Source organism: Rana temporaria, chromosome 1 (assembly GCF_905171775.1).
Source record: "Rana temporaria chromosome 1, aRanTem1.1, whole genome shotgun sequence".
Taxonomy (NCBI): domain Eukaryota; kingdom Metazoa; phylum Chordata; class Amphibia; order Anura; family Ranidae; genus Rana; species Rana temporaria.
The window spans coordinates 108,344,705-108,358,659 of NC_053489.1; the positions used below are offsets into that span (position 1 = coordinate 108,344,705).

General features: G+C 42.1%; 1 protein-coding gene across 3 annotated transcripts in view; it reads left to right on the forward strand.

Annotated features, from left to right (window-relative positions):
* The window catches only part of RASGRF2 (Ras protein specific guanine nucleotide releasing factor 2), a 486,592-nt gene that overhangs the window by 406,092 nt on the left and 66,545 nt on the right, over positions 1-13,955 (forward strand). For all 3 annotated transcript variants that reach the window (XM_040341627.1, XM_040341631.1, XM_040341628.1), the window contains one exon: positions 10,936-11,042. In XM_040341627.1, the coding sequence (XP_040197561.1) occupies positions 10,936-11,042 (107 nt within the window). The remainder of the gene's footprint in view (positions 1-10,935; positions 11,043-13,955) is intronic.

The window sequence follows — 13,955 nt, forward strand, 5'->3', positions numbered from 1 at the left end:
TCAAAAGTAGTTCCTGCACTACTTTTGCCGATTTTAGGTGTGTCTTCAATAGAAATCTGTGCATGAAGCCACACAAATGTCTATCAAGTAGCAGCTGAAATCTCGCTGACCTTGCTACTTTGAAATCATGTTACTTCAATTGAGTAGCAACAATGTGAACCAGAGCTTTTGCATGTAGTTGACAACCCCATTATTTTATTTAGGTCTTCTTGTAAGGTTTAAAAAAAAATATTGTAAGATTTCCACATCCCGTTTAGAAGTTATTGCCCTGCTTAGCTTTGTATCATCCGCAAATACAGAGATTGAGCTATTTATCTCATCCTCTATATAGTTTCTAAATACAATAAACAGAATTGGTCCCAGGACAGATCCCTGGGGGACCCCACTTACCACACTGGACCATTCTGAGTACTCGCTATTTATCACCACACTTTGGACCCGCCCCTGTAGACAGTTTTTAATCCAGGTACATACCCTATGGTCCATGCCAACAGACCTCAGTTTGTAAAGTAAACATTTGTGGGGAACTGTATAAAATGCCTTTGCAAAATCCAGATACACCACATCCACAGGTCTTCCTTTATCTAGATGGCAGCTCACTTCCTCGTAGAATGTTAATACATTGGTCTGGCCAGAACGGTTCTTCATGAAACCATGCTAATTACTACTAATGATACTGTTTTCATTACTAAAATCTTGGATATAGTCCCTTATCATCCCCTCCAAGAGCTTGCAGACTATTGATGTTAGACTGACTGGCCTGTAGTTTCCAGGGATATATCTCAGGCCTTTTTTTAAATATTGGTACCACTTTGTCTTTCCTCCAATCAGCTGGTACTATTCCAGTCAGTAAACTATCCATCATGGTAGTTGCAAATCAAACATAGACTAATGACCCGTACACACGATCGGATTTTCCGACAGCAAAAGTCCGATGTGAGCTTATGAACGGAAATTCCAACCGTGTGTATGCTTCATCAGACTTTTGCTGTCGGAGTTTCCCAAATCGCTGGTTTTCTAATTTTCAGATGAAAAAAATCATATTCCTAACGCAAAATCCGATCGTCTGTAGCAATTCCGACACGCAGAATTCCAACGCATACACGGAAACAATTTAATGCATGTTTGGAAGCATTGAACTTAATTTTCTCAGCTCATCATAGTGTTGTACGTCACCTCGTTCTTCAGACGGACGAAAGTTCAGAGAACTTTTGTGTGACCGTGTGTATGCAAACCAAGCTTGAGCGGAATTCCGTCAGAAAAAACATCTAAGGTTTTTCCGACGGAAAATCTGAGCGCGTGTACGGGGCATAAGATGTCAGCTTTCTTGACTGAAAAGGATGGATTTAGTTCTGCTTTAGGCTCCTTTCACACAGGCGGACTTCGTCGCTACAGAGTCCGCCTGCTCCCGCCAGCTCAGCGGGAGATCTGTCTGCAGATCTCTGCTGAGCCAACGTATGACATTCTCCTCTCTGCTCACTGAGCGGGGAGGGGCCTGTCGGGCGCCGCTGTCTCCTATGGAGCGATCTGATGAAAACGGACAGCATGTCCGTTTTCATCAGATCTTACCCGATCCGATCCACCATGGACAGATGGGGATGTGTCCCCATACGTCTGTTTTTAGCAGGTCGGATAGGGTCGGATGTCAGCGGACATGTCTCCGCTGACATCCGACGCTCCATAGGGATGCATAGGGCCTTAAGGTTTACATGCATTTTAACTATGGAATTAAACACCCATGGTGACCAAGACTTCCTGGACACTGAATTCAGAGTATAAGCCACCTTGCCTAGTTGTAAATCCATACCTTTAGTAAAGTATTATACTATATTGCATATGCCATATGATCCCCACAGCTCTCAAAATGTCAGGCCATTTGAAAGAAGAGACCTGTCAGAAATGTGTTATATTCTGGTATTTGTAAGACGGAAGCAGTCGGCTGTGAGAACAAGTGGAACTGTTTACAGAAGGTGACAATCCCATTAAAACATTTTTTTTCATTCTGTACTTTCACCAAGTTATAGAAATTTCATTCTAATTGCCAGCTAGGGCCAAAAGAGTATAATTTCTGTCTGCTTCATACTACATTATAATTAGGAAAATTGCAGGGAAAGGCAAGACATACATTGTCTGGGATCTGTTTATATACATATCAGTTTAGAAGTAACCTTAGAGCAGCAATGAATAATCTCTTCAGGTGTGATGACATATAATCACTGTCAGCTTCTGGCATAGGTGATAACAGACTGGGGCATTTAATTGCAGCCTTTGTTGCAGCTGCACACAGAATATTGGTATCTAGGCGCTCAGCTACCTCCTAACTTGCCTCTTTATTTACACTGTCTCCCAGTTTTTACATGTCAGCATGGATGAAAATAAACACACTTCAGGGCTTGCTGTCTTCTTGCTGCTTTCATTACTGCAGTTCATTTCATTACTTCATCGATTGTAAGGCTTTTTAAAGTTTTAATTTTTTTTACCTGTTGGTTTATTGAAATCTTGAGGGCCCCTTCATATACAGTAGTATATGTTTTGTGGTAATATGTGATAAGGTGTTTGTTATACCACAAAACATGTTAATGCACCTGCACTACAATGCACAGATTTAGATACTCTCAACGTTGTGGTGAGTTGTGTTGTTTAACCCCATAACGACACAATAACGCCTATAATTATTATTTATTTATTTATTTCAGGTACTTATATAGCGCCGTCAATTTACACGGCAGTTTACTTAAACATTAAGGAGCTTACAATCTAAGGTCCCTAACTCATTCATACATACACATACTAGCCAATTTGGACAGGATGCAATTAACCTACCAGCATGTCTTTGGAGTGTGGGAGGAAAACAGAGGACCCGGAGGAAACTCACACAGGCACAGGGAGAACATGCAAACTCCAGGCAGGTAGTGTAGTGGTTGGGATTCAAACCAGCGACCTTTTTGCTGCAAGGTGAAAGTGCTACCCACTACACCACTGTGCTGTATATGCATTATCCAGGAGGTAAGCTTTAAACCTGGGATGCCCTATTTATGTGTTAGGCCAGCCATACACGGTTCGAATCCGAGAAACCGGAAGAGATTCAAATAGTTAATGAGTAGGCTGAATGTACCAAGTTGATCGATTGATCATCTTGAGTACAACCAGCCTGCCGGATTCGCTTGTGGTCATCACTAGCGGCTGCTATAGTCGTTAGTAATAATCACTGTCCTCTCTTGGTGGTGGGGACAGCTGGGGTCGGTTTTCCCTTCATAATAAAAGAAATCTGGAGATAGATCTCCTGGAAAAAACAAGGTTTAATCCACCTAGATACACAAAGTAGTTGCGATCATATTTTCAGTTTTACTAACACATGTCAAAATTGCAAAATTGGGTCTGGACGTTAGGGTTTGTTTTACCCTTGATCATAAAGGGCTTAAAATACGCACGGGCACATTTTTTCTCTTCATTAAAGGAAGCAGAATGCAAGTGTTCTGAGTTGGGTTATACTCCTACCTTCAGGAGAGGTTGGATACTAGACAATATTAAAGTTATTGGCCAGCCAGCCACTACCCAGTGCTGGGACAAGGTCAACCGATGCCAAGAGCGAAGATGAGAACTTGCGCTCTCCACAGTTGCGTAGAGAGGAGATCAGTGGGGCCAATAGTGGCGAACGCCAATGTTTGTTACATGCAATGAAATAGTACCAATGAACGGTTTAAATTAATTGGACAAATATTTGGCAAAGGAAAAAATTCCCTGGGTTGGAAGCATCCTCTTCTTTCCACTCCTCCAGAATATAGTGTCACAGAAAGGACACAAACTTCATAGTATAGTGCTTTACCTCACAGACAAATACTTTATTAAACCCACTAAAAAAACGCACTCACATAACATGGTGCTCTCAAGGGCACACAGAAATATAGCCTATACAATACTGCTGGTATTCCAATTTAAGATACCACACTTCCTGTATGGGTGTATCAGCATGTTGACATCATCCAAGGCTCTGGTCCTACGTGTTTCATTACCAGGACACATGACTTCCTTATTGGGAATCTGATTGGATAATGGCATCTCCTGCTTTTTCAAAGTTCAGTACCATTGCGCTTGGGACAAAAAAATATATATTTACTCCCATCAGTGAGAGGTAGAGAGGGTAGCTCCCAGTGCCCCCCACCACTGAGGGGAGTCCTAGGAGGATACTTTTTGCACTAGTCGTTTCCTCTTCCTTTAGGATTGTTTTTTCTTTGATCGACAATTTAGCTACATGCTGCTGAGCTAGGCTCTGTATGCAGCTCTCCAGTTTGGATTGTCTTCAGCAATAGCTTTGGAGGTTGTAGCTGGAACCTACTGGACAGAAAATTGCGGGGCCTGTCTGGAATGTGAGCTTTGGCACTGGGTTCTCCAGATCAGGGTTTCTCAACTCCAATCCTCAAGGCACCCCAACAGGTCATGTTTTCAGGATTTTCCTCCAATTAATCCGCTGTGGTAATTAACTAAGGCAGTGAAACTGATCAAATCACCTGTGCAAAATAATGGTAAGTCTGAAAAAATGACCTGTTGGGCGCCTTGAGGACTGGAGTTGAGAAACACTGCTCCAGATCATTGTGTGCTGTGCTAGTTAGCTACAAGTTCTGTCCAGGTCTAGGGTCAACCTATGGTGAGTCATGTGGTCTAAGTATTGGGAGCTACTACTTTTTTTGTTATCATTGAGTGTATCTGAGTGTATCTGAGCTGGCAGCTTTGTCCTTTAAAGAACTCTGTCTTTCTAGGGTCTCCTTCCTTTCTAAGGTAGTTTTGACCTCTCATCCCAACCAGGACATTGTTCTTCCTTCTCTATGTCCAGTTCTTCCTTCTCTATGTCCAGCTACAGTATCTCTACAAGAAGTTTATTTTTACTGCTTTGGATTTAGTTCATGTTGTGTCCATTTACCTCTCAAATAACACCTCTATTCGAAAGACTGAGTATTATCACTGAGTCAGCATCTATGTACAAGAATTAAACCTAGATGATTTCTGAACAGAAATTTACTTCTGGAGAGACAAGCAGATTCCGGCCTCGTACACACGATAGGTTAACCAGAGGACAACGGTCTGATGGACCATTTTCATCGGTCAAAAACGATCGTGTGTGGACCCCATAGGTTATTTAAGCATCGGTTAAAAAAAAAGCCAACTTGCTTTAAATTTTAACTGATGGATTCCTAACCGATAAGTCAAAACCGATCGTTAGTAGGCACGAACCATCGGTTTAAAAGCCACGCATGCTCAGACTAAATTAGGGGACGGGAGCGCTCGTTCTTGTAAAACTAGCGTTAGTTTTGGAGATGGCACATTCTACATTTTTTAAATGAGTGTCTCGTTTACTGAAGCGCATTTTTTTCTTTGTTCTATAGAATAAACAAGTTGTTTTGCTGATGCTATTTAGACAGAGTTCTCCCATACTGACTTCTTTTATTTTTTGCTTGTGATCTCATGTTTTTTTTTTTTTTAGAAAGCCAGATCACCAAAATAATTTTTTGTACTCCACATAATTTTTTGGAGAAATTTTTTTTTTTTTTTTCATGTTATCACAACAATGGTTTTTTTTTGAGAAATTTCTTTTTTTTCCCTCAAGTTATCACAACAATGTTTTTTTTTAACCCCCCCCCCCCCCCCCCTCAAGGAGGTTGTGTATTTTGTTAATTACACATTGTATTTCGGAAATGTCTGATGGCTATTCACCAGAAAAAAACACAATAGACAAGTATTTAACTTAAATTAAATCTCCATTTATTCTGGATAAAATAAAAAGCAACATGAAGGGCAACCATTGCACAATCAGCCAAATATATGCAGACTTTGGACACAAAAGGCACATTCCACCATGATCAACAACAAAATCAATAACATCAGGAGTCCCTCTAATTTGGGGCACAATCTGCTCCCCAAATCCCAGAAATCAGAAGCAGCAGCAGATGTCATACATGACCCCAAGCTGTGGTACTACAACAACCTCAGTTTCATGCCAAATCATCTTGAAGCCAGGGAATCACTTTCTGGTCTTCCTTACAGCCTTCCTTCCACGGCTCCCTTCACAGACCCTTACAGGTGGTGAAAATGTGGCAGCAGGAGGAGGAGACTTTTTTTTGGTTTGTTTACAAAGAAATATGGTCTGGCATAGCAATGGCCCCCCTACCAGTGAAGTACTCCACGTATAGATCACGGGCATCTCAAGCAGTTAGGGGGGCCAATCCAGAACGGCCAGTGTCCAGGCCAGTCAGGTTCTCAGATGATTGTCTGGCCTCAGGCCAAATGTTTGAAAGGTAGGTCTCTGAATGCCTGCGCAAATATGAAAAATGCAAAAGGAAAAATGACAGTGTTCAGTTTATTGTCCGCCATGTGGATGGCTGTCTGGAACAGGCGGAATAGTCTGGCCATTATCCCGAAGGCATTCTCGACAACCCTCCGGGCACTGGCCAGCCGGTAATTCAAAACCCTCCTCTCCGGGGTGAGAGTCCTCTGGGGAAACGGCATCATGAGGTGTGGTGCAAGCCCGAAAGTTACATCCACGACAAAAAACACAAAAGGGAGTGCCTCCACATTGTCTTCAACCCGTGACAGGGCCAGGCCACCAGTCTGGAGACGGTGGGCAAACTCCATCTGCGCAAAGATTCCACCGTCGGACATCCGGCCGTTCTTCCCCATGTCCACATACAAAAACTCGTACTGTGCCGACACCATCAACACAATACTATGAAAACCTTTGTAGTTGAAATAGTATGACCCCGAACGGGGTGGCGGCACTATGCGGACGTGTTTCCCATCTATTGCCTCTCCACATGTAGAGAAGTCCTACCGCTGGGCCAATTGGGAAGCCACAGTCTGCCATTCCTGTGGCATTGAAGGAAACTGTGGAGTCAAACAAAAAAAAAATTATTACTGTGGCACAAAAACAATGCAATCACAATACAAAAGACATCCTTGTCCAACATCAGTATAACATTTATTAGTGGAGTGCTAATTTCATGCCCAAACTAAAATAGACCCAATTATCAGACTCCTCACCCCTCTGATGGGCCATTAAACATTTTAAGGGTGGGGGAGTGTTTCTAGCTTAGTTTGGGCCCTCTAGCCCTCTGCCAAAATGGAAGGAGAAAAAAAACATTGGGACACATTTTAATGGGGGGGGGGGGGGGGGGGGGGGGGGGACAGAACTACAATGGAGAAGACAAAAAAAAAGTAGGAAACAGACTAGGCTAGGTGTGTTTGGGCCTGAGATAGCATGCTGGACAGGTTAGTGAACAGAAATATGCATGTAGGCCAAAAAAGGAGCATTCAAAAATTATAACATGTGTAAGTATGGGCACTACGCTAAAGTTAGTGGGGAATGGGAGAGTTATTTTGCTCCCATTCATGATTTGTTAAATTTAATGGGCTGCTGTCATTCCTGAACTGTCCTGTAGGTCAGTCTGCACTCCAGGGATGCGATCCCATCCCTGGGCAACAGTTGGCGCTAGAGGGCTTCTGGCAGAGCCTCTTTTCCCCAGCAGCCAATTAGAGGAGCATGCTCGGGGAGAGTATATCTGTTGGTTCCTCACGGGTTCATCAACTTCACCCCTAGACAACGGTAAGAGGTAACTTAATAGGCCGATCCCAAAAAAACAACCAGCGGCTCCTCAGGGGGTAGCGCTATACATGCATGGGGACAAAGGGGACATTCACAGCATATTACAATCATGGTAATTAGGAAATGATGCAAGAAATACAAGACATTCGCATACATTTAAGACATATATAGATTGTGATGTGAAAGGAGACAACTTAACTTAATATAGACCTTCTGTATCACTTGTATGATGGAAGAACACTTAAAGCAGAAAGCAAACAAGTACAGCAAGGCCTGAAAAGAATGAACTGAAGAACAGAAATCGAGCGGACAGGAACGCACTGCAAAACAGATATGACCTGTCTGCAAGCGCTGAAAAACAGATACGAACCCACAAGCACAAACTGAACCGGAGAAAACGATCTGCAAAGCGTGAATCGTCTCGAACCAAACTTTTACTAACACGCGGTAACACGGAATCAGCAAGAGCAGCCCCAAGGGTGGCACCATTCGATATGCCCTTTCTCTTTATAGTGCCGTCGTACGTGGTTTACGTGACCGCATTCTGACACGATCGGTTATTTAACGACGACAACGGTCCATCCGACCATTCTCATCGGATGGACTGATCGTGTGTACGAGGCTTTGTCAGGTTGAGTATGTAATCTCTGAGTAGTAATAAATACCTTTAAATTCTATATTTACACATTTAGCATGCATGAAATTATCATTAACCAATATATCTGATACCAGGTCCAATTAAGGTAGTCATATTTCTTTTAACTTACATTCTGTGAAATATTCACTTTTTCTTTATTTTATTTTTTATTCCAAGTAGCAAAGACTTCTATAACATTAATCTTTTCATACAAATTAAGTTACTTTGGATGTAATTGTTATCGGCTATCCCATTACCAGTGTCTTGTTCTGATACACTTGCAATAATAGAGTGAGGCCACATGGGAAATTTATTGGAAAGCCACAATAAACACATATGATAGAGCACATCATAGTTCACTTGTCTCTTGTGCTCACTTCTTACTGTCAGTACAAAAGCAACTTGTTCTGTAATGAAATTGGACATTTTAATCTAGGGTTGTCTGCTACTTGGCAACATGAACAATGAAATAAAAAAGACAGGGAGAAAGAATGTATGTCCAGTCATTGATGGAAATGACCAAATAGAGTTTTTCTTAGTGATTGTTTCTTGTCCATTGGGGAACATTTAAACCTTCAGGTTATTTTGCTACCTACTGGTCACTGACAAACTAAAAACCTGTGTGCTAGTTTTTTTGCTAGTGTCCTAGAAGGATGGACATCTTTTTCTCAGCTCTACAGTTAAAAGACTAACTTATTTGTTGCTAGCATTTTTTTAATCGTTTTTTCTTCCACTGAAGACTGAAGACCTATTCCAATTTCCTCTGTGCTTGCCATATCTTTGACAACCAGGAGCTACCTCATTTGTTTGAATCACTGGATCACTTTAAAAGTATAAGAACACCTTTTAACAACGAATAATAAATGCACTTTTTTTGCAGGTAATTTACTATTTCTTTGTTCTAGGAGCCTGGAAAGCATTGCACCAGCGATTATCAGATCGCTGATACAATGCAGGTCTCCTGCACACTGTCAGGCCTTGTACACACGACCGAACATGTCTGCTGAAACTGGTCCGCAGACCAGTTTCAGCGGACAGATCCGACCGTGTATACAGCCTAGTAGACAGGTTTCCAGCCGACAAAAGTTTTAAAGCATGCTTTAAAACCTGTCTGCTGGAAACCCGTCCCTCCGACATGTCCGCTGGTTAGTACACCTAACCAGCGGACAGAAATCTCCCGCATGCGTCGAATGGATTCGACGCATGCATGGAAGTATTTTACTTCCTGGTTTGGTGACGTGGCGGCGTTAACGTCACCTTCACGTTACCGCGCTGTCTGTTCCCGGGGATTTAAGTTTGATGGTGTGTACAGCCATCAGACCAAAATCTCCCAGCGGACATGTCCGATGAAAACGGTCCGCAGACCGTTTTCATCGGACATGTTCTATCGTGTGTACAGGGCCTCAGTGTAAGCTGTCACACTGACAGGAAGAATCCATGAACTACCTCAACAGCGCTGTGGTAGTTCATTGAGAACTACAAACCGACAGCCGCATAGGCTGTCGGTAGTTGTAGTCCATTCAATTACAGAACACTGTGAATGAATAACACAGCCAGAGCCCTGCGCGGCCACATTTTCTTTAGATTGTGGCAGCGAGTGAGGGGAGAAAATCCCCCACTCACTGCCAAAACGGGGGATAGGGGGATGTGGGGGCCATTAGATTTGTAGCATGTTATACCCTGAATATGGCTTTAACTTGTAACATGTCACAAAAGGGAGACTTATCCTTTAAAAGTTCCCACTTTCTGCTGATTCCTAATGAAGATGGAGTCAATGCCGAGGAATATATATTGCAATGCTAGAGTGGGAGCAATAATTCTAGGGCCTTTATTAATAGTTAATCCTATTTTGGGTCCTGAAGTTTGTCACAGTTTCTTGAGCACGATCAGTTTTAGGGTTTGACGTGTTGAGCATTTTGTTTACGCAGTGCATTCTGTTCTATTTCATTAACAAAAATGATTATGTATTACGTTGGCTTACCTGTGAGATCTCCATTTAATTCTCTCAACAATTTAGAAACTACTTTTTGAACCCATCAAAGACTTTTCACTTTTACCCAAAAGGTGGTATTTCTTGTAGCCATCACCTATGTGAGACCAGTGTCTGACCTTGCTACCTAAAGTGGTTTTGACCTTTCACCTCAACCAGGACATTGTTCTTACAGCCCTCTGTCCTAATCCAGTTCATCAAAAGGAGATTTCCCCCTTTGATAGGATGTAGTTTAGGCTGTGAGAGTCTATCTCTCACCCAACGCTTCCTTAAATTTAAGGCTTTCTGTGTTACTCAGTGGAGGAGAATGAAAATATGATTTTAGTAGTCAGAGTAAACTCCATTTCTTTGAGTCCATGGAGGAACATGGGTGTCATCCATCTGTGTTCAGGGACCTGTTCCTGGTAACGTTTTGCTACATTATTGAGGTATGCCGGCAGTAGGAAAGATTATCCATGTCTGGCCCACAGGTTTTTTTTGGGGGGTTTTGATAGTGTCGATCTCCCTGTAGGGAGCAGTATAAATTGAAGGTTTAAGACTTCCTATGTCCCTTAGTGGATTCCAAGAAAATTATTTTTACGATGAGTCCATAAATCCTGTTTTATTGTTAAAGCTTGTGTTAAACTTGAGTTAAAACAATTGTTTACTTGTCACGCCTTCTACATTTTCTGTGACAGTTTCCCTTTTTCAATTTTTTTTTTAATATTTTTGAAGGTTTCAACAACATGGAGAGAATGTGCGACAAAGAGTTTATAATACGCCGAGCAGCTACAAACCGTGTGCTGAATGTACTGCGCCACTGGGTCTCCAAGCATTCACAGGTATTTATCAGGTTTCAGCGATGTGTTACTGTTTTCTGCTGTTATTTAAATTGTATGTCTGGGCAAGATTACAAATACATTTGCAGTACATCTCTCTAATACATGCATGTTTCCTCAGTTTTTATCCCTTAAAAAATGATGAAAATACAGAAAAAAAAGGCGATTTGCTCCTAACTCTTTGTTTCAGCCAACTGCCCTTAAACTCTGAGTAGTGTAATCAACCCTGCACAGTTCTGGTCTGTGAACTACAACACCCCTACCTCTCCTTTATCTGCTTAAAGGAGAGGTGTTCTGTAGTCCAGCAAAGAAGAGCTCAGGAGGGCTGAGAATACTGCTTGCATTTATAGTGCATCACAGGCATCATTGTGGGCTCACTACAGGCAGTTAGGAGCTAACTGGCTTTCTAGCAGATCAACATGTATCTGTACTTGCAGTTTTTTTAAAGAAACTTGAAGACATGTGCATGTGTTGCAGAGATGTACTTTTTGTTTAATTTGCCCTGGCATAGACTCTAAAGCAGTGGTTCTCAACCTGGGGGTTGGGACCCCCTCGGGGGTCAAATGATGATTTGCCAAGGGTCACCGAATCCTGGGATGTTCCCGCACCACTCTCCCAACTGTTTTGCGGCTGCCCAGCAGGGCTGTCCCTGGAGCCTGTGGCCGCCCAGCTGGGCTGTTTCTGGAGCCCACGGCCACCCACTCAGCCTCTTCACAGCCGCACATTCAGTTCATGGCATGGCTGGGGGCAGAGACTAGAGGTAAGTTGACTGGTGAGGAATGTGAGGTGGGGAGGGGCTAGAGGAGACCTGATTTCAGCCATAGGTGTCACTGCTACGAGACACCACAAAGTCAGAGACACAGTGAGTAATACTACCTGTGATTATAGTTGCCATTAAAAATCCCCACTACAGTTCTCAGATCAGCAGATGACTTTGATCAAGAGCATCTAAGTTGGCTGAACAGAACTCCCCCCAGCATTGCCACTCATCCCATTCCCCCCCACTAAGGAGTAAAAGAATGAATAAAAATAGAGAATACATGGAAGGGAGGGAAAAAAGGGTGAGGAAGAAAGAAAAAGAGAGGGATGGGTGAAAAAAATAAGAAATTAGGATAGAGAGAGATACAAGGGAAAGAAAATAGAACAAAGAGAAAGAGTGGTACATCCTAAAATGTACCATATGAGGTTTTAATACTATACGAGTGGAGGGGACTCAGGGAGCGCAACGCTACAAAAATAATTTTACTGTTAGGGGTCCCCACAACTTAGGAATTTTTTTCAAGGGATCACGGCACTAGTAAGGTTGAGAACCACTGCTCTAAAGTGATATCCAGGCAAACAGCTTAATACATTAATATCTGTTTAATGTTAATCTTCCTCCCACATGGTTAATTTACCATGTGGGTTGAATTTTTGGAATTTTATTATACCAGGCTTCTGATTTACACATCTCTGCCCAACTGCTTACTCTACTGCTTCCTGGCTCAGCTTCACTGCTTGCTTGTTCACCTTGCGGCTATTTGGACAAGATGATGATTCAGATTTATTGTCCAGTAAGTAGGTTATATGTAGAAATATATATTTAGTTCTTTGCCTAGAGTCCTACCCTAATAAAAAATATAGAGATATTTAAATAAAGGGGAGCTTATGCCAACCATGTACTTCTATAGGAGAAAATAACTGCAGTTGTATACATAATGATAATATAGGAGTTATAAAATAGACAAATTATAGGACAGGTTCAAGACCAAATCCCATAATCGAAAGATGAAGTTTGCTGCAAGAGGAGATTTCAGCTAATGGTGTTCACAGCAGTCATTCTGACAGGATTGGAAAGGAGCTACAAACTATGGGAAATAGTGACATACAGTTGTGCTCATGAATTTACATACCCGGGCAGAATGGTTGGTGTTTGGCTGAAGCCATTTATTATCAATCAACTGTGTTTACTCTTTTTAAATCATAATCACAACAGGAACTACCCAAATGACCCTGATCAAAAGTTTACATACCCTGGTGATTTAGGCCTGATAACATGCACACAAGTTGACACAAAGGGGTTTGAATGGATATTAAAGGTAACCATCCTCATATGTGATCTGTTTGCTTGTAATTAGTGTGTGTGTATAAAAGGTCAATGAGTTTCTGGACTTCTGACAGACCCTTGCATCTTTCATCCAGTGCTGCACTGACGTTTCCGGATTCTGAGTCATGGGGAAAGCAAAATAATTGTGAGGCCTCATACACACGATAGGTTTACCAGAGGACAACGGTCTGAAGGACCGTTTTCATTGGTCAAAACCGACCGTGTGTGGGCCCCATAGGTTATTTAACCATAGGTTAAAAAAAAGACAACTTGCTTTAAAATTTAACCTATGGATTGGTAACCGATAGGTCAAAACCGATCGTTAGTAGGCACAACCATCCGTTAAAAATCCACGCATGCTCAGAATCAAGTCGACGCATGCTTGGAAGCATTGAACTTCGTTTTTTTCAGCACGTCGTTGTGTTTTACGTCACCGCGTTCTGACACGATCGGTTATTTACCTCCTTCAGACCGTTGTCCTCTGGTTAACCTATCGTGTGTACGAGGCTTCAAAGGATCTGTGGGGAAATATAGTTGAACTGTATACAGTAAAACAGGAAAGGGAGATAAATAGATATCCAAGGAATTGAGAATGCCAATCAAACTTTGTTTAAACTCTAATCAGGAAGTAGAAAATGAGGGGTTCTGTTGAAAACAAACCACGGTCAGGTAGTCCAACTAACATTTCAGCCACAACTGCCAGGAAAATTGTTCGGGATGCAAAGAAAAAAACACAAATAACTTCAGGTAAAATACAGGACTCTCTGAAAACATGTGGTGTGGCTGTTTAAGAGGCACAATAAGGAATCACTTGAAAAAAGATGGGCTGC